This window comes from Tetrao urogallus (genome assembly GCF_951394365.1).
Source record: "Tetrao urogallus genome assembly, chromosome: 3".
Lineage (NCBI taxonomy): Eukaryota > Metazoa > Chordata > Aves > Galliformes > Phasianidae > Tetrao > Tetrao urogallus.
In genome coordinates, this window is record NC_136815.1 from 69,628,252 (window position 1) to 69,654,226 (window position 25,975).

Here is a 25,975-nt window from a genome sequence, read left to right on the forward strand (position 1 = left end):
CACAACACTTTTTTCTTGATGAAAACAGGAGTGACAAGAGAATGGACAGAATCTTCCCTATTTGTTTTTGTTGCATTGATCAAAACACTAGAAATACTTGCAACTCCTTAGGCAAGTTTTTCTTACAACTGCTTTAGGCTATTTTGGCTGTAGCACCTATAAACTCTAATTATTTTGAGTATTCAATACCATAAATATCCCTGTTGATTTGAATCTCTGTGAGTTTCAACATACAACTACATTTCACTTGGTTGAGTGGACATTCTGCGAGGATGACACCAATGTACTTCATGGGCAATTATTATATGGATAAAACAGGGATGCTAACAGCTTTAGTCAGTGCCTTAGTTCAATTTTGTGTCTGGGATCCTATGCATAAGCTTACCTGTGCAGGAGAGAGGAAGAACACGTACATATGAATCACTTGAAAGTCAAATGAGCAATCCTTTAGCTTCATGAGAAAGGAACTTTGCAGTCCCTTTGCAAAACACAAACTTTGCTAGCAAATAAAAACAGCAATTACTCCAGAGATTTTTTTTTTCTTGAAGACAACACAAAGATTAATAGAAGCACTCTCCTTATGAGTAAGCCCTCTCTCCAAATTAGCTTTAGCTACTGTATACAGCACTAAGCATTTCTATGTTTTGTGCATGCTTTTAGGGTTCTGCTGATAGCTGCATCTACACAGGTATTTTGTTTTACTGACATGCACACAATCCACGTTGTTTAACTCATCAGAAAGAGAAGAATTAGTAGTGAAGAGTAAGACAGAGCTCATAAAAAGACAATCATGCAAGTTATAATCACCTACCTGTACTAGTGCGATATGTGCCTGTGTGTGCTGGTTGCAGAGGGTCCCCCTGACTCTGGCTGAGACTCCTCATAGGGGGCTTCTGATAAACTCTGTCTTCGTAAATAGGATCTATATGATGTTCTGGAGACTGCAGTGCCCTTAACTCGGAGCCAAGGTGGCTGTGCTGGCTGCTGTAAGATGCCCGAGACCCAGCTGCAAATAGATTTAAGAGACATTTAAGATAGCGGAAAAACAAGCAATAAATACAGACTGATTTAATAAAGTTTACTTGAAAGTTGCAGTTCAAAAACAACCAAAAAGCTTTCAATATACAAACAGCGTGCAACAACAGCAGCTAGTTTTGTTCACTTCAGTTCCATCATCCAACTGCCCACATCTAATGCAAAGTCTATTTTCTTGGAAAGAAGTAACACTTCAGAGCCATATTGCGAAAGGCCACTAAAAAATCTTCCATAGGCATGGAGAAGGGGAGAAGCTGTGAGATCCAGGCAGGCCCTGAGCCCAAATATGACCACAGAACAATCACAAAGGGGGAGAAGAACAAGAATCAGAGTCAGAAATGGCTTCATGTATTATGCCCATATCTTAATCTAATCATGAAGTAACTTAAAGCTGATGAACAGATGTAGTTGCATGAAGGCTGATCTGTTTGCTGCTTCACTGGATGTACACCAGAATAGTTGAGTCTTACCAATACTTTTGCCCTCTACCATTTAAAAAAAAAAATCTACTGCTATGACTTTCTACAACTTAAATCCTCTAAAGATGAATAAATTAAACATACCATCTGGAAACAATACTGCAAGGATACAAGATCAAATGGAACCGCACAAAATTTTTTTTGGTACTATAAGAATATTATTTTCTACCATGACATTAAAAAGAGACTTGTATACATTTCTAGCTGTGATTATTACTCTTACTTGACTTACTATTTTCAAGACTCCCAAAGATAGTCATGAGGAAAGCAAAAAGGCAGACAACTACGCAAGTAACACTTGACAAAGCAGGGTCTTACACCACTACGCGATAAGGTGCTATTTAAATGTGTAGAAAAGCAATCAGAGATTTAACTACCACATCCCTTGCTGATACTCCTGTGAGATTAAAATCCTGGATGCAGGATTCTACTAACTCAGCTTGGGCTACAAGCTATGTAGCTATGCCTGCTGGAATTCTCTACCACATTCATTGCATTTACAGTTTTGTTGCAGACACACTAAATAGTAAGAAAATCCAAAGCAAATACATAAAGTGATACGCAGTACCAGTACAGGATAGAAATGAAAAGAGATGCACAGAATTAGTTAAATCTCATTACAATTGCCTGGAGGAAAAAAGTTTCTTGCATTTCCTTCTTTTTAATCAGTTTGTGCCACATTCAGGTTTTCTTTGAAAGTTTTCAACATACATGCATGTGTTAAGTGGAATATCCTATTTGCATTTTTTTCCCATCAAACATTTTTTAGACTGAATTGCCATTAGCACACTACTGCAAATTTCTTCTTGTTCCCCTTATTGGAAAGGATCTCAAAGACACATTTTACCTAGAACTACTGGATTATCCAGAAAGTTGATATTACTCTTCAAGGAGTATGTTCTTCATGATCCACATTTTCAAACACTCCTTTAGCCCTGCATCCAAGAACAGCAAGAAAGGCCTGGATTGGAAAAGACCTCAAAGCCTACTCGGCCCCAACTCTGTGCCATGGGCAGGGCTGCCACTCACCAGCTCAGGCTGCCCAGGGTCCCATTCAACCTGGTCTCGAGCATCTCCAGGTAGGGGGCACCACAGCTTGTATGGGCAGCTGTGCCAGCCCCTCATCACTCCCTGAGTAAAAAAGAAAAAAAAATTTCCTCCCAATATCTAATCTCATCTTCCTTCTTCCAGATTTAAACAATTCCTCCTTGTCCTATTATTATTTGCCCTTGTAAAAAGTCAGTCTCCCTCTTGCTCATAGAGCTCCCTTCAAGTTCTGGAAGGCCACAATAGGTACTGCATCATATGGTGACTGATTTTCAGAACAGCCCCACCAAAGCATACCATCCTTCGGAGTGGTTTAAAATACAGCCAACAGGGTATATATTCAAATTTTTTGCATCAGCTGTATTTACTGCATATCTGGTTCAGTCTGTATTTTATGAAAATTGATAGGAAAAAAAACGAGCACAATGCTTCAGTGGTTCAACAATATATCAACAAAACAGACTTGATACAGAATAGAGAACTATACCTCCCTTCTAGAGGTAGAGCAAGCCTTCTCTCCATTTACAAATAATGCTCTTTGGAGCAATAGATTTTCCTTGGAACTCTGCTCCCAGTGAACAGAAATAATTTTTTCCCATTGAGCTCTATGGCAGTATAATGTAAACATTAACAAGCTCTCATTATGCTACTCTTCTAGTGAGGTAGCCTTAATTCTTACTCTACCAATTGTACTAAATATGCAAGTGTCAAGTACAGTTCATTAAAAAAAACACCAAACACCACAGTGGTATATTTGATTACCACACATACTATTAGGGCTGCAATGCTGTTGGACTGAATGGTAAAGGTATGTATCACTGGAGAAACCATATTACAGATCAAACAAACAAGACAAAGAAGAGGGAATAAACAGCAAAAGAAATTTGTTATTAGTCATCCATCCTCCCCAAGACATTTCAAGATGACAAAGTTTTCAACAGATAATTGAAGTACTTTTATTTCAAAAACATAGCCACCGTTAAATCCCAGAAATGAAAGCGAACAAAACATGAACCATTCTAGTATTCCTCCTTTTGTATCATGAGACTGTTACTGAAATGGTTACTTCTATCACCTTATTAGACAATGTCATGGATTCTTCCTTAAACATACTGCTTACCACCTTCAAAGAAGATACGTCTTACTCTGGATGTGTATATGTAATTTTTGTGTTAAACAATTCATGGACAATGACAAAACCTACTCTGTAAATAAATACATGCTTTTTAAGGTAAGTCCATTAAAAATGCTTAATTACAAGCAAAATCTGATACTTTCCCATAGGATTTGCTAAGCAATTTTAACACACAATTTCCAAACAGTAAGACATCAATACTTAAACGCAAAATACTAGCACACTTCAAAGGTCTTAAATTTTGTAAATAAATACATAAAAAGATGAAAAATCAAGATCACTTTCAGCGTTTTTATTAAGCTACTGTTTCAAAAGCTGGGATAGTTTTGTCTTCAAGTAAAATTTCTATTGATCTCTATTATTTATTGATATTACAATACTTAGATACTTACACATTTATTTATGTATCTACACTTAAAAGCAACAGATTTTACTTCATGTTTTAAGTATTACAATAACTAATGATAATGCTGTAACATGATGGAAAGCACAACAATGACAACAGAATAGCAAAGTCCTAGACTGCCACAAGTGAGACTTACTCAAACACAACAAACTCTAGCACAGACATAAAGAAAAGAAGCTGCTTACATCTAGAAGGCTTCAAGTACACAGGAACCTCCAACAAGATACCCTTGTCTCTACTGCTGACACTTAAATGAGGTCTGGGAAGAGGTGGATCCTGGCTCCACCCCTTCTGGTCACTCAGGTACACTGCATACAGCTGAGCTCTCCTGGGTTGGCCCTGCCTTCCCATCAGGTGCTCAATCACTGGGTCATTTCCACTACACCAACCAAAAGCTATTGGAAGAGAGGTGTGATATCTGCTGCTAATGCCAAAGATCAGATCGATAACTTCAGAAGAGCTAACATACAATTTACAGCTGAAATTAACTGTAGATTTGTAGGTTTTTATATTAAAGAAAATGAAGGGCTGCATAACAGCTTTCAGACAACTGCATCCCATTTCATCTCTACGCTCAGACCTTCTCTATCATGTTGTGCTGTTATTATGGAAGACATTGAAAAGATGGTTAGAATAATTGATCAAAACCAAGGCTGTGAACTCAGGAAAATTAATGCCAGTGAGAGAAGGACAGGGATAGCATGACTCCTGCCTGCACCTCTAGGTTAGCAGCAAATGGCTACATCCATTACAGCCTGATGCTGTCAGCTGATCTGTATTGTTTGCAGCAAACAATCTGCATTAATGCAGTCTAAAGCTTGCGAGATCCTGAGAAGCAACAAGGTCAGAATGGAAAAAGGAATGATCAATATACTACCAGGAAGTAATAAACATGGAATTACCAGGCCCATTAGTATTCTCACAGACAAGGAGGCTCACTACTCAGAGAAATTGCTTCCCTGAACCTGAAGCTATCATGAAGGCACTGCATACTTCAAACTGTAGTTGCCCAAGCCATGTTCTTACCAGCCACCATGCCTTCAATCTGTCACTCTAAGTTTCTTGAAACCACAGCAGTAATGTGCACCAAGTCCATGCATATCTTTCTTATATCTGCAAACAGGTTAATTCCCTCTTCCCTGAGCCCACACCAACCAGTAACACCATATTGGTCTTGTGAGACTACAGGGCATCAAGTCCATTCAATACATACAAAAATACAAGGACAACTAATTACTAAATCTACAGTTCGCCAAGCTGTTAATTGTAAATGATGCATTTAATGAGAGAGTATATACAAAATTCTTGTAAGCACATTTCTGAAGAAAATTCTTTTTCTCCCTTCTAGTTAAAAAAAAAAAAAAAAAAAAGTACTGAGATGAAGAAAATTTATTTAAGGGCTGAAGGAACTACAGTTAATTCCTAAGTTATCAAACGGTGTAATCTTTAGTTTAAAAAAAGGTTGAGAAATTATTTGATTGCAGTGCTGGAGGTGCATGACAGCAGAATGTACGGAGAAGACTAAATGGTTCTACAATAGCTACAAAAGAAAACAGAAAGAAAGTAAACAGGATAGGCTGAAAAAAATCCAAATGGTACATTTGTTTTAAAACAGAAAATAATTAACTGTAACAACAAAGATACAGAGATTCTTCTCTGTTCTCTAAAGTGTCTAAACTAAGACTGACTGAAAATGGAATGCCACTCTTTTGCATCTCTGTGGAGCTCACAAAAACAAATAGTGGTCAGGCTCCAGGAGAGGAAACATGTGAGCCCCCAGACAGGTGCATCTGATGATGGCTACAGAAAATCTAGAACCAGCCAGGTGTTTTTTAGAATTTTCACTGCATGAAGATACCACACTCCTAGAGGCTTTGCTCTCTTCCTGCATCTAAGGGGGGGTAACAGAAACCAGGAGGTAGTGCAATCCTACCTCCTGGAGACTAAAGGGAATCTCTGTTTTTTATTTTTAAGAAAAGCCCTACTAGATGAAGATTTCCATGTTATTCAGTGGTATGGAAAAATGGTTGAGTCCTAGGAAAATGTTTTTGGGGCTCTTTATTTTGAACAAAGTTTCGTTTTCCAGTAGAAAAATACTACTGTAAACAGACAAATGTAACATGAGAAAAATACACAAAAGAATCCCCAATTCCTTTTTCAGACCTTCTGTAAGCTGTCATGGAAGTAAATACAGTAGATACATTTAAATGATACTGGTAATCCAACAGTTTATATCAACACAGTAAACTGCTACACTGCAGCATTTTTCATTTTAGTAAGCTCGAGTATTAAAGCTATTCAAATTAATGGATACACAGGCATTTATATATGTCTTAGAATGGTTTTTATTTGTGCCCTTTGTGACAGCCTGTCATGGTTTTGTGATTTCTGGTTCTCGGTATTCCACATCATAACATCATGTGGGGCACTGGGAGTTTAACAGTTAGTTCCCCACATGATGTTATGATGTGGAATACCAAGAACCAAAAATCACAAAACCATGACACAGCCTTTAAGAATAACCCTGTCTTGCTCAAGCTCTACAGAGCCCTATGAATCCATGGTACTCTGAGCAGCTATAAGTGTAAGAGCATACAGGGTTGCCCTTGTTTCCCGGAATTCAGAGCTCATTAGAATTATGAAATACCCAAGTGGCAGCCTCAGCATGAAGAAAACTGTCCAGATTTGACTGGATAAACTATTTAGCCCCTCATTTTAAAATCTTCCATCACAAAACAGTCATCAATGGCCCTGTTAAAGCAGCTTCCTTATGTCTGTGATAGAGGAATATCAATAATGAGATGCAAGTTGAGAGTAAAATTCAATGTCCATTATATTACAATAAGAAACAATTACCAGTAATGTGTTTACACTGGTTAACCTAACTTGATTACAACTGCACTCATTTCAACGCATTTTATCTCTGGCTACATCAGGCTCCAAGTATCAAGCTCGGATTTGGAATGCACTACAATGCAGCGCACTCAGGAGATGTGATTTCTTAACAGGATTGACCACCCACAACTGCCCGTATAGATTTTTCATTTCAAGCGTAATGACAACATCGCTCATGTAATTTGTGATGAGTTTTTCTTAGATTACAAGTCAAAAAACACAAAGAGCCACCCACACGATGGTAACACTGTAACAAGACAGCAATGAGACTGCAGGCACAGAAACTACAAGAGAAGCACAGCATTTTTTTTGCATGCTTTTGAGAGGATAGAAAGAAGAGAAGCGAGGTATAGCTTCACTACAAAAATGCAACATGGGAGAAAGAGGATATAAACAGTAGGATTACTGATCTGAACTCATACATAAGGAGATATTTTATAGCCACTAAACTGACTTGGTTTACTTGTAAAGAAAGTAATGTGAAGCCAGGTGCAAAATTAGAGCACTGATGGAAGAGGAGGGAAAAGAAATCAAACATCTGCAACAAGAATTTTGGTAAAATACTGACCTTTTCTGCCAGAAATGTATGCAGAAACCTTTCCAAAGTGCTTGTCTGATAACATGCATCTTCTCCTTATACCATCAGAAAAGAACAGTACGATCTACAACAAATGCTACTGATTCTACATCAAGAAATAAACTCAGAAAACAGAGTTATGGCAGCACAACTTGATAAAAAGAAAAATACCAAAGAAAATGTCTCTAACCTAAGTGCTGAAAGTGAATGCAAATCACCAAGAGGTGACAGATGGTTACATTAACTAGTAAGACGTGACAGGCCATATGGCAGGACCAGCTAATGCATACCTCAAGTGCATCAGTTTGCGCCCCCAGCACACCAACGATCTGCCCTAACAAACCGAAATAGACTCTGAAGCGAATTCCCTTTGATTCGAGGTGAGCTTTTTCTTCAAGTTTTCTCATCTGTTTAGGTTTTATATGCGCACATTCTAAATATACTGATTTAGGTATCAAGGCTGTTTTTTTGTTCCTGTTGTTTGGTTTTTACTCAAATACTGAAATAAAGATTAAGGAAAGGAATTTCAGAACTGAACTAGTTTTTATCTTTATACTCTTTCCCATTCTCCTTATGCTGCTCTGTTCATAACTCAGGACTCTTCCTACAAATAAAGGAAGTAAATGATTGATTTATCACACAGGATGCCTTTCGACTCACATCTAGCACTGGATGTCTAGAAATAACGACGTGTTACTTTTACATCTGTGGTCCATATGAGTTGTTTTGTGATCACCTCTCCTAAAAGTCCTCAAGACTGCAAGAACATCCTTGCTTCACTTGTCAGTATCTTAGGCAGCTTTTCTTCAGGCTTTCCATTTAAAAGATTGAAGTGCAATATATTGACTAGTCTGGGCTTTTTCTTGTAAACTATCATTGCGCTGACAAACCTATTAGCAGTTTCACATTCAGGAGTGTAGTTCACACCCTGGAAATTCCCAGACACAATTTGTCTGCTAACAAGATTACGGGTCTTAGGAAAGTCTCCTGAAAAGAGATTGTCTCGGGCTGCTTAAGGGACACTGCAAAACCCACCTCTGACCTCAGGTTAGTACTTCTCACATCACTGCTAAAAATAAAAGAAGGAAGAAAAAAAAAAAAAGAAAGAAACAAAGAAAGAAAGAAATTTGTTTTAAGTGCAAGAAAGTTTAATACATCTATGTAAGAGTTTTTAGGATGAATCTTATCCTTTCAAAACTAGTTTTTATACAAAATGTTGAAATTAATTATATTCCTAAGCGCATTTAAAAAAGAAACAAAGAGAAGTATTTTCTTCGTTTTTCCATGTTTACTTTTCAGTCGTGCAATGTGTTTTTGCTGATAAGTTATGGTTATCAATTCCTTTAATTCTACAGTGGTACAAATCTAGGAAAAAAGAAAATAACCTGAACCAAGCATTTTTGTTTCCTCGCAAGCATTCTTCCTCCTTCAACTGTCCTCATTCTGCTGAAAAGCATTCACCTGCTTAAAACATTTTATCAAAAATAAATTGTTAGTGGAAGAAGAGTAGTGTGACTAGGAGCAAAGAGATAAGAGGCAAAGATAGCCAGGAAGAAACAGCAGATTAAATGTGACAGACAAGTTCAGGGAGATAATTCCCATTTCATTTCTGATCTAGGGAGCTGTCACTGAAGAGAGAACAAAAAACTTCAACTCCCCCAAACGAACCACTACTACACAGCAACACCTTGCCTTCAACATGGCAGAAAGTGAAAGACAAAAATCATATATATGAACTATGAACTGCATGATCACATTGGGTGTGATCCTCAACAGGCCCAACTGCTATCACTTCTTTGTCAGGCACTGTGAACCAAGAGAAGAGCAGTGAGCCTGTGATCCCCAGCGCCAGGTCTGCCCTTCTCTCTGGGGCTCTTGGCCGTACAAGGGAGGATGTTGGTACACCTCAGCAGCAGCAGTGCAGGCTGCACGTCTCCTCATCCATGGATCATTGCTGCCAGCAGCCAGGGTGATTCGCTAAAAAGGCACCGCTGCCTCCGCCGAGGCAAAGTGGGCTTTATCCCAGTGATGGGAGCCCATGAAAACTCTGTTTGCTGATTGTGTTTAACAACATGGAAAAGCACAGCCTCTAAAAGACCCAGCAGCTCACAGCCCTTCCCCTGAACCAAGTGGCAGCTCAGCCAGCCTTCAGTGAGCAAATTCCCCCAGCAGAGCTGGGTATGTAGTGGGGAGCCAACCGGAACAGACATCTAGCGCCTAAGCCAGACCAGACAGGGAAGTCTCAAACTGGCACCGAAAACACGTGGATTAATGACTCTACTTTGCAGAAGACTAATTCTCAAAGCGAAAACAATTCCCAGAAAAAGTACCAACAGAAAACAAAATTCTCTGGGGTCAATGAAGCATCAAAGTCTATCCAACTGCAACAGCCCTCCACTGGCCTTTGCTGGGCAACGTGGATTTCTGATCTAAACATACTGGCACTCCTGCCTGCTCTCTGTTACAGCAGGTACTTTTCCTACTAACAGTGAAAATGCAAAGAAACCGTTCCTGTAAATCTTGACCATGCATTCATCTTTAAAAAAGATGCTTCTCTGTTGAATATTGCACATACCTCTTTGGCAAATGTGACATTCTAGATATACAGCTGAAATCCAAGACACCACATTTGGGGTTTGCTCACAGAAAGAATTATGTTTGCAACTTATCTTCTGTAATTCCTTTTAGAATGAGGCCACGCATTATTAGATGTGTGAACAATATTAAATTTTGGAGATTTTATCTGTTAACGTTTTGTATTCAAACTTGCATTTCAGCAGGAATGGAAGAAAGCATCAGATAGCATTGTTCTTTTGTGTCAAATCATCTCTGATAGAATTTTAAGCACTTCCTCTACCCAGTGGCTTTCTACTCCTCAGTATGCATTTGTTAATTCACTGAGACTCCAGGTGTAGGTTTGTGATGCTCCAGGGGAAACGGGTCTATTATCTCTGTCTTTTTTTCAACCTCATTCAAGAAAAGAAATATTCCTTGGATATTCTGTAATACACTACGTACTCATCAAGTTTTCATCATCCATTGGAGATTCACTGCATTAAAAATATGAGTAAAACAATGCAGGTTTTACTAAATACATCAATTTCAATAACATCTAACTAAATTATTTCGTTATGCCTGTAAAACATGCAGATTGTTCAATAGATTGTTATAGTATTACTCAAGCTGTTTTAGGTTGTTCCCATTACATGTGCATTGAGACCTCTGCTAGAACACTTAATAGTAATCTCCTATTATTAAAATCATTATAATTTACCACAATTCTAACAGGTCTGCTCTGAATAAAAGAAATGCCGACTGTAGAGACAAAGAACAGCAATACTGCTGCCACTGAGACCACGAAGGGCTTAAGGACTGAAGCAAAGGTTATATTGGAGTAATTATTGCAGTTTCTATCAATAAAGTTCTCTCCTATTCCATTATGTTTATTAACATGGCAGCAAGAATAGTAAGCTTTTAGTATCAAACTTCCAGGAAGTCAGAAAAAAGTTCTTACATAAATCCTTCTGTAACAAACAACAAAGGAAACAAACAGAAAAGAAAATGGATGGTTACAGATTTGAGTAACTTCTTTAAAACAAACAAACAACAAAACAAAAAAAAAAACCCAAACACAAAAAAACTCAGCAGAGCAGACTATACAGTGTGCCATTAATCTCACTGATTCTGATTATCCCTCAAAGCATAGAAAGAAAAACACCAAGCTGCCAGAGTCCTGTCATTCAATTAGAGCGTAAGCTACACAGGTTGCTTCAAATGTAATGTACAAAAGATACAAAGCACACAATATTACTTGATAAATTCTCAGCTAGTATTTTTCAATGGAGGCATCACCACTAGCTGAGCATATTTGCAAGTGATGAACAAGTGCCTGTGTGTTGTGCTCATAAAAATCTGTACCAATGGAGGTGACCCACTGTTGCCATTGCTGAAATGCACCACTCACTGCCTCACTGTGCTCGCAGCCACTGTTTGGTCTCCATAAATGCTCACCAAGCATCAACGAATGTCAATGGATGCTATTTTTTCTGCATGGAGGAATTCAGTGATGCACCTTTGTTTCATCCACACTCCCATGTCAGATGCCATTCTGCCACGCTGCCCCTCTGCTGCCATCCATCACACAGCAACGAAATGGCATGGCAATACTGGTGAGAAGGTTCAGCCTCTACTGCCATACCATCAACATCCATCTCTGATGTCGTGGGTCAAAATCATAAAATAGGAGGCATTACTTTAGGAGCAGCCCTCATAAAAAGAAATGGCCACGACAAATGCTGAAAGGGAAAAATGGTGACAGGAGGTCACCAGCAAAAGAAGGGCAGACCTAAGGTAACAAACACAAGGAAGGTTCTCATGATAGTTAAGAACAATAGTATGCAATAAACTGTTGGAGCGGTTCAGCTTCAAGGAGGACTTTAACAGCAGTTTCAATTAGAATGACAAGATGCACTGCAGTCCAAAGGTGACAAACACTTCAGGGATTTTGAACCACCCCATAATTAGTTCCTGATTATTCATAAATGCAAATTAATATCATTTGCATGCCAAATGGTTACCTCATCTGTGAAACCAATACTTCCAAGACCACATGACTGGCTGAAGACATTTGCATAAGTTCAGTCTGATTTTACAAAAGCAGCCTGAACCCTACCGCAGACAGGGAAAAGCAGTGATGTGCATCACTGACACAGGTCAGAGAAAAAAAGACTCTGGACTGAGACAGTAATTCTTGAATTCCCAGATGCTCAGGACAGGATCCTAAGCAGAACAGGACACAAATTAGATCATGCTGAAGTAGGCTGCTATGTTCAGCATTAGCTTCAGATTCTTGTCAAGGTGCAACAAAGAATGACACGAACTAGACAAGAATTTCACCTTCAGTCTTAAAGAAATGCACAATTTTGATGTGCTTGTTCAGAAACCAGAGAAGTGCAATCATGACTTGAGAGCCACTCTAATGTAGTGACCGGTTTCAACTTCTCAAGAGAAAACTGAAGAGCATTAGATAACACAAAGATCCTGAACACAAACCAAACACATCACAGCTGGCTAGTGAGACCTAAAAGCAAAGCCTGCTGTGTGAAAACATGCCACTAACGTGTTACTTTTGGTCACCACTCCCTCCATGATCAGATGCTACCTCCCCAAAAGCTATCAGACACTTGATCTTGCCTTTGAAAAAATGCTGGGTAATCTTTCACCAAATTACTAATTCTTGCCAGGATTCACTAGTAGCCTCCATTTAGAAATTGTAGCTGTATAACTTAGCAGCCTCTCTCATGGAAAGGAAACACAACATCCATTCTTTGTACAACAAGCTTCTTAATGTCTTGAAAATTCAGACAAATTAGTTCAGAAGAGGTCTGGAAAGAGTCTTTCCTGAGCGCAGAGAGTTACAGTTGTGTACAGCTCCTTGTCTAAAATCCTAACCATGCCTAACACTCACAGTTTTTCTTGTTATAAGATGAGGCTCCGAAACACTTGATTGTATTTCTAAGATATGTATCTGATTCTAAGATACGATTCCTAAGATAAGGTCACTCAGGTATTTCCTCACTCTTCTTTTCAGCCAAAGATCTGTAATTTCTAACCAACCATGAATTGTGCTATTAGCTCAACTCATCTTCAAAACTGGGCAATTCCTTTCACACAGGATTTATCTTTTTCTGTTCAGCAACTGTTTCCTCATATCACTGTATCCAGAAGTTTCCTCGGCATATTTGTGGGTCTTGCGCCAAGATAATATATTGAAAAAATATTTTTCAAGTGGCCCAAAGAGTTCCTCTTGTGGAACGTTATTAGTCACATCCTTCCTTTCCACTAATTTTATCTTCAAAAAGACAAACTGAGAATTCTCCTTTGACCAGGTCCTCATCCAACTCCATTCTTGCAAGAACATCCATCTTCTCTAGCTTAACTACGTATTTCCCAAGTGGCAGAAAATGTGTACTCAGTTCTGATGGGAAACAGACATCAGATATAGTGTAAGAAAAGATCAGTGAGCAAGTCATTCTAGCACCATCTGGTTTTGGCAAGCTCATGTTGCAAATTACCCCATTAACCATTTACTCTTCAGTCTTGTATTTTTCTCTCCATCAGCTTTTGTCAGAATGTCACAAAGCGCAGCTCTTAGCCCTCTCTCCCCTTCCAAAGAATCCAATTTACCCTCCTTTGCAAATCAAATTCCCAGGACTTCAGAACCAAGCCTTTGAAGAGTTTCTGGCACCTTTTGGTGAGCCAACTTAAATCTGTATCCCTGCTGAAAGAAGGTGGGAGAAAGACCCTATGGAGCGGGTTCCTTGTATTTTCTTGATACAGGAAACCTGCCCTAGCACAACAAAGTCAGAGCTCCTTCCCCATCTTTACTTTTCTCCCAGGCAGCACAGTTTAAGCCCATGGCTAGCTCTAGTCCTAAAATCAAAAGGTTTTACTGCCCAGGAACAACACAGCTGGCCACCTGATAAAAGAACTGGGCTCACAGCTGGGTAGCAGAAGGAGGCTAAGAGGCCACAAAGCAAGATACAAACATAGACTATGTAAGAGAGAGAAATACGATAAAGTGTGTTCAAAAATTTCCTCACATAAAATGAGAGTTGCCTAAGATTCACAACTACCTGTATTAAAACTACTATGGCACTTTTCTATCCTTCACTTACACACTACAAGTTTCTACTTGATGCACTTGTTAATAAAATCTACGTCATCCAACTGGCAATTTCATATGCCATGCCTTGTAATTGTTAGATTAGTCATCTCTTGGTCCTCCTGATTTCAGAATATTAAATTCTGACTTTTGATTCTACGCACTTATGATAATAAACAGTTCCATGAATTCATTATCACTAGACTATCTCCTTCTGCCCTATGTAATACCATTTTTACTAAAGAAAAAAACTGTCTTGTCTGCTCTGGGTCTACACCTAGGCAATCAAGTTCGATCCCAGTACTACAGAAAAATTGGTCTCATCTCCACAACTGCTCTCAGGGAGAATTTGGCCCAATGTAGTTTCTGTCAGCCACCACTGACAAGTCCTGTGAACACTTTGCATCTCAGCACGGGCGTACAGACACTTTTCCACCCACGCTTTAGCTTTAAATAAAGGGAACCTTCCTTATTTCCCCAGCTTCCAAGCTTCCTACCATAATTATCCACTTTACTTTTGATCAGAAACACCTGCACTGCTTTAAAGCTGCTGTGTACACAGCAGAACCAAAAGCTGTTAGATAGCCTACCACAAAAGTGCTTACTTTGCTCACTGGTTCTGCACTGACTTCCCAGATCACAACTACTTGGTCTGCTGTAGACAACATGTATACCACAACAAGAAATTGTTATTCCCATCGCAATAAAAATGAAAGTGTCTTCTCCCTTCCCTTGAGTATACAGAGAGCACAAGGGACTAAAGAGTTCTCCTCCTATTTACTGAGCTTTACCAACAAACACTTCCAGACTATTGCATAATGCATCACAATGGGATTTCAGACCATGAGGAAGCTACAGCTTAGACTTCTGCACCCTTGGTCCAGTGCACAAGCATGGTAAACAAAATCCAATTTACATGACACAGTACAAACACTTCCACTGATGCCACAAAACCTAAGCATCAGAAATTGGACTTCCTCTTGCTTAATGCTCCTTACCCCAAATAACAGCACTCCTTTCTACTCTAAGCAGAAGAGCAGATGAGTCAAGGTCAAAGAGACTTGGGAGGGTCCAGAGTCACACATTTGTCAGCTGGAGAGTCACCTCAAGGCCTTAGAGACAAAGCAGAAGTAGAACAGGCAAAGGCAAAACAGCATTATCAGCACACCTTGAAGAGCCAACCACTGAGACCTATCACAGCCCATGATACTCCAACTGTTTCATGTAATCTCCCAGCCTAAAAAAAATAATACAGATCACAGAATCACAGAACCACCAAGGCTGGAAAAGACCTCCAAGATCATACAGTCCAAAAGGCTTTTTCATTTAAGGGCATCAACACTAGCTAATGTCTTTTCATACTGCTAAACAAAAGTTCCAAGAAGTTAGGTTTCCAAAGCACTGTTCTTCAACTTCATATATTCTGTGGGATTTCAGTAGAAAAAAAAAATATAAAAAAATGGAGAGGATTCCAGATCCTCTGATAAAGCAGCTCTCAACTATGGACACTGACTTCTCTGCTAGCTTGCTGCCAAGCTCTTCCCCTATTTCTTTTCAGGAGTTATACAAGCATAGACTGTTGAAATTCTGCTCTGATACTTAAGAAATTTCTTCAAGTGGTTTGTGTGCTTATGAAAAGCCCTCGAATCCAGAATTGTAGGTTTTACTGCTGAAGTTCAAGACCAGAGGCCAGAAACTGCATGCCAGGTTGTATGGTTAAAAGCAACGGCAAAGGCTTTGGCAGCACTGATCTGAAGCATCTCTGATATTGTATTCACCCAAAAATCCAGAAATAGCCACTGACACACTGTTTCCCACATTTAGCCAAACTACTGCAATTTTGTGCCAGTTTGATCTGTTTTCAACAATGCTGTAAACTGGTTTTCTTTGCCCAGGAGCTTGTTACCTTAAAATAATTACCCTTTGAAAGATCATCATGGAAGATCAGTTGCATGATTTACCATATAAAGAATAGGAATCCAAAGGAAAGGTTTTGACCAGGATGCTAATTTAGACACATTTGCAGTGTTTACTCACACAGGAAGCCAAAGCTCAAACTCATTAGCTCCAAGACATAACCATGCAGAGGGAGCTTCCTTACTTGGTTCTATCAATTACCCCTCTTCTAAATTCCAAGACAGATCTGAAAGATGCAGAAGCAAAAACCATGGTAATAAGATATTTGAAAGACATCTACCTTATGCTTCCTACTTTATTGCTGAAGACTCCCCCTTTCAGATGTCTTCTCTAAGGAGGACTTGAGCATTCTGGTAAACATTCTAATTGAAATAACTGATAACCTAATTATCACTGAAGGAATAAGTGGAAGCAGAACTAGTGGCAAGGAGAAGCGAACACTGAGATGTGTATTTCTACCAGCTGCAAGTCCACCATCAGCACTTCTATCCTCTGGGTTACAATCAGAAGAAAACTTGTGTCCAAAATACTACTAGATACTTCAAAGTATTATTTTGTTTTGCTTTCTTGTCCAAAAGAAAGAGTCTCAAAACAAAACAAGAGTAGAAGGAGGGAAAAAAAAAAATCCTGTTTGTCAAAGAACAAAAGGGCATTAACAATGTTCTCATGTATAAAGGCTCTGAGAGGCAGATATAGGAATTTTCCAGCTAATAAAAACAAAGAGAACCTAGAAAAAAAATCAATGGAAGACTATTTTGATTAAAATTAATGAAGCTATTTTGTTCTCCCTATAAAATAAATACAGGATTCTGTAAAAATAAAACAAGTATAGTTAAGGGAAACAGCAGAGTGTCCTTTTTATTATCATCAATTGATTTGATAGCCCAAGTCTCACTGTTTGTAAGTTAATAGCAGAAAATCCAAAGATTTTCCTTCCTTACTTGTCCAAAAAAGACTGCTTAATTGGCTCAGCCCTATGTCTCAAAAGTATGATTTAAAAGCACTAGAAACTTTTAATTCTGGGTGGTGCAGATCTCCTGGGGCTTAATGCTGAGATTAACGTCTTGCTTGCACTTTCACTATTTGCAATGCTCTGTTCAAAACCTGAATGGTGATGTATGCCGTGAAAGCGTACCCACACATGTGAACACTGGCAGTCAAAAAACAAAATTTTTGCTTGCATTAAGTTTAAATTCCTTGAAGAGGCTGATGGTAACTTGGCTCAGCGCTAACACTGATTCTCATACTAACTGCTAAAAGAGCTATTTCTTCCTCATGTAGAGGCATGAAAGAAGAAGGTGGATGCAGGTAGACTCTCAAGCAGCAATATGGCCATTCTAGCACAAATGCACAGCAGCGTGATTTTGTGAGAATTTGTAATGCTAAGCCAGATTTTTTTTCCACTAAGATGGAACGATTTAATGATATGCAGATGATCTGGTATTTTCATGCAATTGAAAGGAAGACTAAAACCATGACAGTGGTAGTATCAGTTATCCCATACGTAGTCACATAAGCTGATCTGTTCTGTGAACATGTCAACACTCACCAACAGCAGTCCTACCATAAACAGGAAACCAGGTTCAACATTTCATATACAATGAAAAGCATACAGAAGGTAAAAGGGCAAAAGAGGGCTCCAGCAAAGTGTGAGAGGAGCAAGACACAACAGATGAAGGAGCAGAAGGAATCAGTTAAGACCCTGATAAACTTACAGCTCTTTGCACTATAAAGACTAAAAAGCGTATTTCTCTATTAACTCGTGCCGCATTTTTCTGTCAGCAGTATCACAATACTGTAATGTTAATACTGCACACGCATAGAGTTCTAACTCAGAAAGGACAAATGACTTCTCTTTCTTATTTTACAGAGACCAGAAAGAAGGTTCTGCTTGCAAACAGGAGAAGGAACATTGAAGGTTTTTTTATAAGTGGTATCAGGAGTGTCTATGGCACATTCCAGCTCTTGTCTCAATGCTAGATGTCATAATGACACAAAGAACAGCTGCATAAGGTTTTACCACCTAATATTGCACAAAGTGATTCATATCAACACACATTTCTTAAACCTAACCCTTCCGGTGAGCTGAGAGAGTAGAAGGCAGTCTTCAAACACACCAGAGGGCTGGAACACTTCTCCTATGAGAACAGGCTGAGAGATCTGGGGCTCTTCAGCCTGGAGAAGGCTCTGGGGGACCTTACAGTGCCATTTCAGTACCTGAAAGGGCCTACAGAAAAGCTGGGGAGGGACTTTTTGTAAGGGCAGGTAGCAATAGAATGAGTGGAAATGGTTTTAAACTGGAAGAGGGCAGATTTAGACTAGGTATTTGGAATAAATTATTTACTGTGAGGGTGGTGAGACACTGGAACAGGCTGTCCAGTGAGGTTGTGGATGCCCCTCTCCCTGGAGGTGTTCAAGGCCAGGCTGGATGGGGCTTTGAGCAACTTGCTCTAGAGGGAGGTGTCCCTGCCTATAGCACAGGGGTTGGAACTAGATGATCATAAAGGTCCCTTCCAATGCAAACCATTCTTTGATTCTATAATTCTCAGTGTTTTCCTTCTAGCTTTCAAGAGCTGTTTGTAATAAAGCAATGCCTAGAACCATCTTTCAATGTCACAGGTGTCCCTAGTCATGAATCCCTAGATGAAGAGGCAGAGAGGTTCTGCAACACCAGGGCTGCTCCCCATCACTTAACCTGAGGCACAAACTGCCTCAGCAGCACCCTTTCACTGCCTCCTCTCCCCATGGTCTTAAGCAAACCTCTTGGATTGTGCATCTGATTCTTGCCAGCAGGAGATGCTCCAAAGGAATGTGCATACTGGGTTGCTGTGCAATGCTCAGAAAAAGCAGCCCCATGTTTCTCTTGCCTTCTGCCCTGTGCAGCCGTTATACCAGTCAAGTTTGGCCAACTGGCACCAAGCAGCACACAGCATCTCAGCCCACATGTGATACAAGCAAAGGAGAAAGGTATTACAAATATGATTAGTGGCTTGAAGCATTTCCCATACGAGGAAAGGTTGAGAGATGTGGGTCTGTTCAGCCTGGAGAAGACTGTTCATAAATATCTAAAGTGCAGGAGTCTGCAACATGGGAAGTTCCAAACGAACATGACAAGAAATTCTTTATTGTGAGAGCGACAGAGCAGTGGAACAGGCTGCCCAGAGAGGCTGTGGATTTTCCTTCCCTGGAGATATTCAAAACCCACCTGAATGCTTTCCTGGGCATTCTGGGTTTCAGTAGGGAACCTGCATTAGCAAGGGAATGGACTAGATGGTCTCCATATGTCCCTTCCAACCCCTATGTGTCTGTGATTCTGTGATTTACAGACTGGGCTTCCTGAACGCACAACACTGCTTGAACTGCTGTCTGAGTTAAATGTAGGAGCAGCACAGATCAGACAGCTACGGCCAGAACTGCAATTGCAGTTCCTAGCAACAAAGTAGCCAGACCAAGAATAAGCCCAGCAATGGTACAGTCACAAGAACCTCCAGGTATACACAAATGCTTGTACACTAGGCAGCAGTAATTGTTCAAGTGCAACTGGACTGAAATACATTTCTGAGGATGTTTCTACGGTAACTTGGTTAAAACTGAGTTATTGCATGCTTTTGCATATCTTATTTTAAATTCAAGATGCAGTCTAAAAATTACCTTTTCATAATCTCAAGTTCTTTTATAACCTCGTTTGTAGGAAATTGTTATAAATGATATCATCTCTTCAATCAAGTCTTACGGTTTCAGTTTCTATGTCGAACATTTTCAACTATGATTTTAAGAAATGTTAATCACACCTGAAGGTCTTCTCTGCTAATCACCTCACGCTGGTACCAACGCTGTTCTGCGTGGTGCCTTGAGACACAGCACTACTCATGAACCAGGCAGCTCCTGCACTAATTTCTGACATCAGGCAAAAAACCAAAACGAATGCATTATTTGTATTCCCAGTAATTACTACAAATATTTTTCTCCCTGGTTATAAAAAAAGATTAGTTTGAGTAACATCACCCCTGCAGTGACACATACATACCACTGAAACTTTGCATTAATCACTGCAGGCAAACCATTAATCAGTGCAATGTGGCAACTACACCCCACTCCTCCTCCTCTGTGAAAGAAAAACTATCTTTGGGTGCAACGAACAAGCAGCAAAAATCCCACTTACAGGGCACCAACTTTTCAGCATACGACTGTTTGCTCTCACTGGTTTCTAATGCAATGATTAGAAAACTCCCGCAGCAACACAGTAAGCCTGCCGTTCCAATACAAACCCTGCTCTGAGTAAAAACACTTACAGAAACACAGAGACAGTACAGTAACGAATTCTGCCTCAGTAGTATCCCCAACACCTGATCCTGTCTAACGCTAAAGCATACATTAATTTTAAGCCTCTAAGTAGCCCATTGACTTCAGCGCAGCGCATCCAGAAGAAGCCTAGAAGATTAGTCAAGCACTTAACACTGTTAGCAGATGTGCAACTCCCTGAATGGCTGGGAGGCCACAACAAGCGCGCTACAGAATGTTAATGGAAAATAGTGGAAGCCAGTACACAGGAGGGATCTTTTGCAAAAGAAAGGGTCATGTGACTGAGATCCTTCCAACGATTACTTGAGAGGCATATCATCACTGTGGGGGAAAAAAACAACAAAAACAAAAACCAAACAACACAGTATTTACTAAAACTCTGTTGCCTCCACTGTTTGTTTGTTTAAAGCAGCAGTACTATTTCTGCATGTTTATCACTCCGCACTTACTTGTAAGATTTTCCATTTGTTAGAAAATTAGACACTGAGATTTTTGCCTAAGTTAAAAGCAAATCCCTAGATACAGAGCAACTCCGACTCATGATGTGTGTTCTACTGGGCACCACATTTGGCAAAGTTTGTGCTGTTTTGCAAATGTATTGCCAAGTTCAGATGATCAATCAATGTTCCCTTCCCCACGTTAAGATCCGAAATGCACACCCAATCATCTGCCCATAGGCTTTTCTTTCACCCAACCCCTTCCATCAGTTACATGCTACTCCTCTCAATAGGTCCTGCAGAGAAGTGGGGAAGGAAGTACCTACACAATGCAAGATGCAGCAGAAGTCTACAAAGAGCTTTCATTTAAAAGCAACATAACTTTTATACACATTTACATAGAAAGCCCCATTATAAGTACACGTATGGCCACGATTTGCCAAATGGCCAAAACCAGCCCAAGTCCACGTTGTGGCTTACGTCTAGTGTAAGATAAACACCTTCTACCGCTTCTGTAGCACTGAGGCACTTCAGACACATTATGGTGGCCCTTAAAGGACTGTAGAGCAATTTTTATTCCAAGTAGTATCACGGTTAATGTGGCAAAGCCATAAGAGATGCCTTCAAAAAGAAAGACCCAGTACAATACAAACCCCACTGCTAAAATTAAACAAAGGGAAACAGGGAGACTGCACTCGTTAGAAATCTCCATAACCAAATACTTCTCTCCAAGAACAAAGATAAGAAAAAACAGGGGAATACTGGCAGTGAGTACTCACAGGTGTATAAATTTCATATTGTATTCTTCTCTGTTCTGTTTACAGTGACAGCTCCCTCCACGCCTATTTAGACTCAAACAACTCTTGGTATAGCAAGAAGATGCAAAATTCCCCAAAATACAAAGTCTGACATAACTCTACATCTTCAATTTGCCCTACAAAGGGGGTATTTAATACTTGAGGTCAATAGCACCTGGCAAGAAGTCACACAAATGTAACAGCTGTATAAAACACTTCAAGAAGTTGTTTGAAAAAGGCATAATGAAGACCTGACAACAGGAGTGATCAAACTGTGCTGAGATCTCTGCTTTGGCATCATTCAGTGATGCTGTCTTCTTATACATTCTGAACTTCAAAAATGGGGTTACATTAAAAAAAAAAATTCCAATCCTTCTTCAAGTTTTAAGTAGGGAAAAAAAACAATAACAGTTCTTACAAAAGGAGATAAATCAAAGCTATGTTTTATTATCTGCTCCTTTAACCTGCATTTTTTTGGCACTTTATAGTGCGATTGTGTCCCATGCCAACAGCTGCTGGATGGGGGGGGTGGGGAGATGGATAACAGAGGGAAGAGGTTTTAACTCTGGTACAAAACTTAAGTACCTGCCTGCTAAACACAGCCCAACTCCTTAATATATCCTATTTATCTCCACATCTATTTATGTCACACGGGAGAACATATGAGCATAGCAGCTGTTACTATAGCAATGAAACTGGAAATTTTGAGAACACAAAAATCCACCACCGAAGGATGCTCGGAGTGGCAGAGATGGCTCAGGGAGCCGGCGGCTCGCTTCTGGGGTCTGCGCGAAGTCCGTGGTTACCGCGGAATTACATCTGGTCGAGCTCCCGAAGGCGCACGCGGAGCCCAAAGAGCGCTACCGATACACAGTTCTCTGTACCCAGAAGTTTCCGCCGAGCGCTCCCGAACTCTCCCGATGTCCACACCCGGGGCAGCGCTCTGCGGGAGCTCCCGGCGGCAGCGGCACATCCCTCCCGGAGCCGCGGCCGGGCTCACCCAGCGCCCCGAGCCGCTCGTTCCCCCGCGTCGGCAGACTCAACGCGCCCGAGGACGGGGCCGCGGGCAGCCAGACACCCTGCCCTCACCCACCCCCGCCCCTCTCCGCCCGGCCCCGTCCCCCCGCCCCGCTTACCTGCGAGGGAGCCGGGCCTCTGCAGGGTGGCGGTGGCGTACAGCTCCTGGGAGTGCTTGCTGTACTGCTCGGCAGCGTGAACCAGCCGCTTGGTGGGCGACAGAGTGGCGTAAGTGCCGATGGTGGAGCTTAACTGGTGAATAGGAGAGGAGGAAATGTTAGACTGGACGGTGGGCGGGGAGGTCACTCGGATGGGGGACGGCGACAGTCCCGCCGAGGAGACGACGATGTTGATGGGCGAGCTGGTGCTGTAGGACTTGGCCAGGCGGCTGGGGGACTGCTTCGGGGAGGAGAGGCGCTGCGCGCCGGCGTAGGCGGCGCCCTCGGCGGCGGAGCCGGCCCGCGGCAGCTTGGTGGGGGAGCCGCCGGGCTGCATGGGCAGCGGGGAGCTCACCCGCTGCGCCGGCAGCGTGGAGCTGGCGTAGTAGAGCGCGGCGGCGTGCTGGGGCTCGGGCAGGTGGAAGGCGCTGCCATGGCTGGGCGCGAAGGGCTCCCGCGGCTGCGGGGCGGCGGGCGGCGGCGGCTCCGTGCCGCCCGGCTGGGCGCCGCGGCCCCCCGGGCCCTGCTGCGGGAAGGAAAGGCAGAGGCGTCAGCGGGGCCGCGCGGGGACGAGGAGAGGCGGCGGCGGCTCGCCCGGGCCCCCCCACCGCGCGCGGCCCGGGGACGAGAGCCGCGATCCGAGAGCCGCTCGGCGGGAGGTGCCGGGGGGCTCGGGAGCGTGTCCGCCCGGAGCTCACATCGGCGACCCCGGCCCCTCTCGCGGCCCGCCCGGCCCTGCGGGAGCGCAGCGGGGAGTGAGGGGCGGTCCCGCTCCCAAAGCCGGCGGCCGGCTCCCATCCCGGGAGCGGGAGCTGATCTGCGGTTGTTAACCTGCTAACATCCAAACCCGTCGGTCTCCGCGCCCCGCAGCGAGGCAACTCGGCTCTGCCGACAGGCACGCTCGTGTTTCAGATGTTCGCTTGTTTATTTATTTATTTTTAAACTTTTTTTCTTATTCCTGATGATGCGGAGGATTTACATGAAACCTTAGAAAGTACTGCAAATCCCGTGAGCTGCAGTTCGAGACTGGCCAGAGCCTCGCCCCAACGCGCACCTCTCAACGAGGCTTCTTGAGCCACAACTTCCTTTAAAATGCAAATAGTGCATTCTGTGACTCAGCTCGGAGTTGCAGTGAATGCCAACGGCAATGCTGCTTCACATTTAAAGAGAAACGTAGGATTTTTTTAGTCCCGTCCTACAGGGGAAAAAAAAAAAAAAAAAACTACAACCAAAAGCAAACAACCAAGTAAAACAAAATCACCGCATTCCAGCAATGAAACTTGGATACCCAACCGAGGATTTTGGTGAGGAACTGAGGACGAGACAAAAAAAGAAAATAATCAGAACAATGCAGGTATGAGGCTCAAAATGCCAGAAACATGCTTCTTTCAGTGTACACCTGCTGGAGATGATTCCATCCTTCGCTTTTTTTTTTTTTTTTTTTTTTTTTTTCCCTGTCTTTACCTTTGGGATCCCCAGAATTGTTTTAGGGATGGCCAAGAGGCTCCGGAGGAGCGCCCTCTGGCTGTTGGTAGCACTCAAATCACTAAGGCACTGCAACGCAGCCAAACTGTGTGGTTTCTGGAGGCTTCTATTGCACAAGACATCTCTGTATCCTTATGGATAAATCTGATAAAAACCATGCCCGTTCTAAAGTATGAGTCCTGAGCGGACATGGGGATGGCCAATGGAAGCAGTCTGTTCATTGCTGAGGCCAGCAGGTAAAAGCAGCGCAGCACAGATATTGTGATTGTTACAAATGGCCAGCATCTCCAAGTCACTCATTTGAGGGACTCGTGACAAAACCAAGGAATGCAAGCAACTGGGAACATCATATAACTTGTAAGAGCTGCCTGCATTCTGAACTACTTAGAGTCTTGAAAGAAAAAAGAAGGGCTAACCTGAAAGTGACTTCCCAGTAACGTATTTGACAAGAACGCATTTCTCATTTTCAAGGTTTAAACTGTACGGCAACATCTTCTATAAAACAAAACCAGGCTGCCAAGATTTAAGACAACATGTACAAAGCAAGGCTCACACATGACGAATGGCTGTTTGAACCAACGACGTTATCCACTGCTGCTTGGTAATAGATTTTACTTTTTGAATGGTTAAAATGGACCAACATTATAATTTATTTTCTAATATTCAAAATAGCTCTGAAATACAATAATACAGACTGTTGCCAGTGTGTTCCCTGCAGACTGATAACTTGGTTTTATGGATTTTAGGCAATCCTTGTCAACATGTATGCATTATTTCTTTTTCTAATCTACTTTTACACTGCTTGGCGTGTCAAGGATTTAAAGTAATTAATTTCAAGTAAACCGATATTATCCCATATTCCTAATAAATCTCTATAAAGCTGTAGGCATTTTGTAAGCACTAATTCAAAAACCAGAAATCCCACTCTCTGATTGTCTGTTACAGGGAAAAAGATGTAGCGGCAGACACAAGAATTAAATGCTTAATTAAAAACCCAGTGTGTAGCACTTTGTGGAAAGCCAAGCATTTGCTCCGTGTGAAGGAGAGAACTTTGGATGAACAGATTGCAAGGAAACGTTAGCATGCAGTAATTTTGGAGATGTGACTAATCTCAGACCTGTCTTGCATTTATTGTGAGGTTCTCATTTTTTCTAAAGGATCAAATACATTTGCATTCTCTGGTTGTGTTTTCAGAGGCAAAATGCACTTTAGTTTCAGGTTTCTCCCTGCTTGTAGCTTAAGACAACAACACAGATACGTCATTGTTCCTCCTGCGATCCAACACTACACTGGAAGAATGAAATACAATGGTATTTGTTCCATTATTTTTCCATTTATCTGTTATTGCTGTCAACCTGATAATGAAACTGTGCTTAAACTAATAAATTGAGAGCAAATTTGCTTTCCAGTAGCTCTATCCTCATGCATTAATCTATTTCATAGACATGAAAAAAAAAAATCAAGGACTTCTTTCTTACAGCCCTGCAGATATCTCTTCTAATTCTCAGATATCATTTTTCTGATATCCCCCCAAAAAGATTCTGCTTTGCTTCTTTGGATTCAATGTATGAGTTCCGCTGTATCCTTTTTCACAGCAGAAGTAAGTGAAAAAGCATGAGAATAT

General features: G+C 41.3%; 1 protein-coding gene across 2 annotated transcripts in view; it reads right to left on the minus strand.

The window, feature by feature from the left end:
- Positions 1 to 25,975, minus strand: part of CTNND2 (catenin delta 2) — a gene marked incomplete at both ends in the record, with an annotated part of 505,693 nt that overhangs the window by 237,058 nt on the left and 242,660 nt on the right. Inside the window, 2 exons of one of the 2 annotated variants that reach the window (XM_079533797.1) lie at positions 812 to 1,006; positions 22,828 to 23,389. In XM_079533797.1, the coding sequence (XP_079389923.1) occupies positions 812 to 1,006; positions 22,828 to 23,389 (757 nt within the window). The remainder of the gene's footprint in view (positions 1 to 811; positions 1,007 to 22,827; positions 23,390 to 25,975) is intronic. The other variant, XM_079533798.1, reaches the window with a different exon arrangement.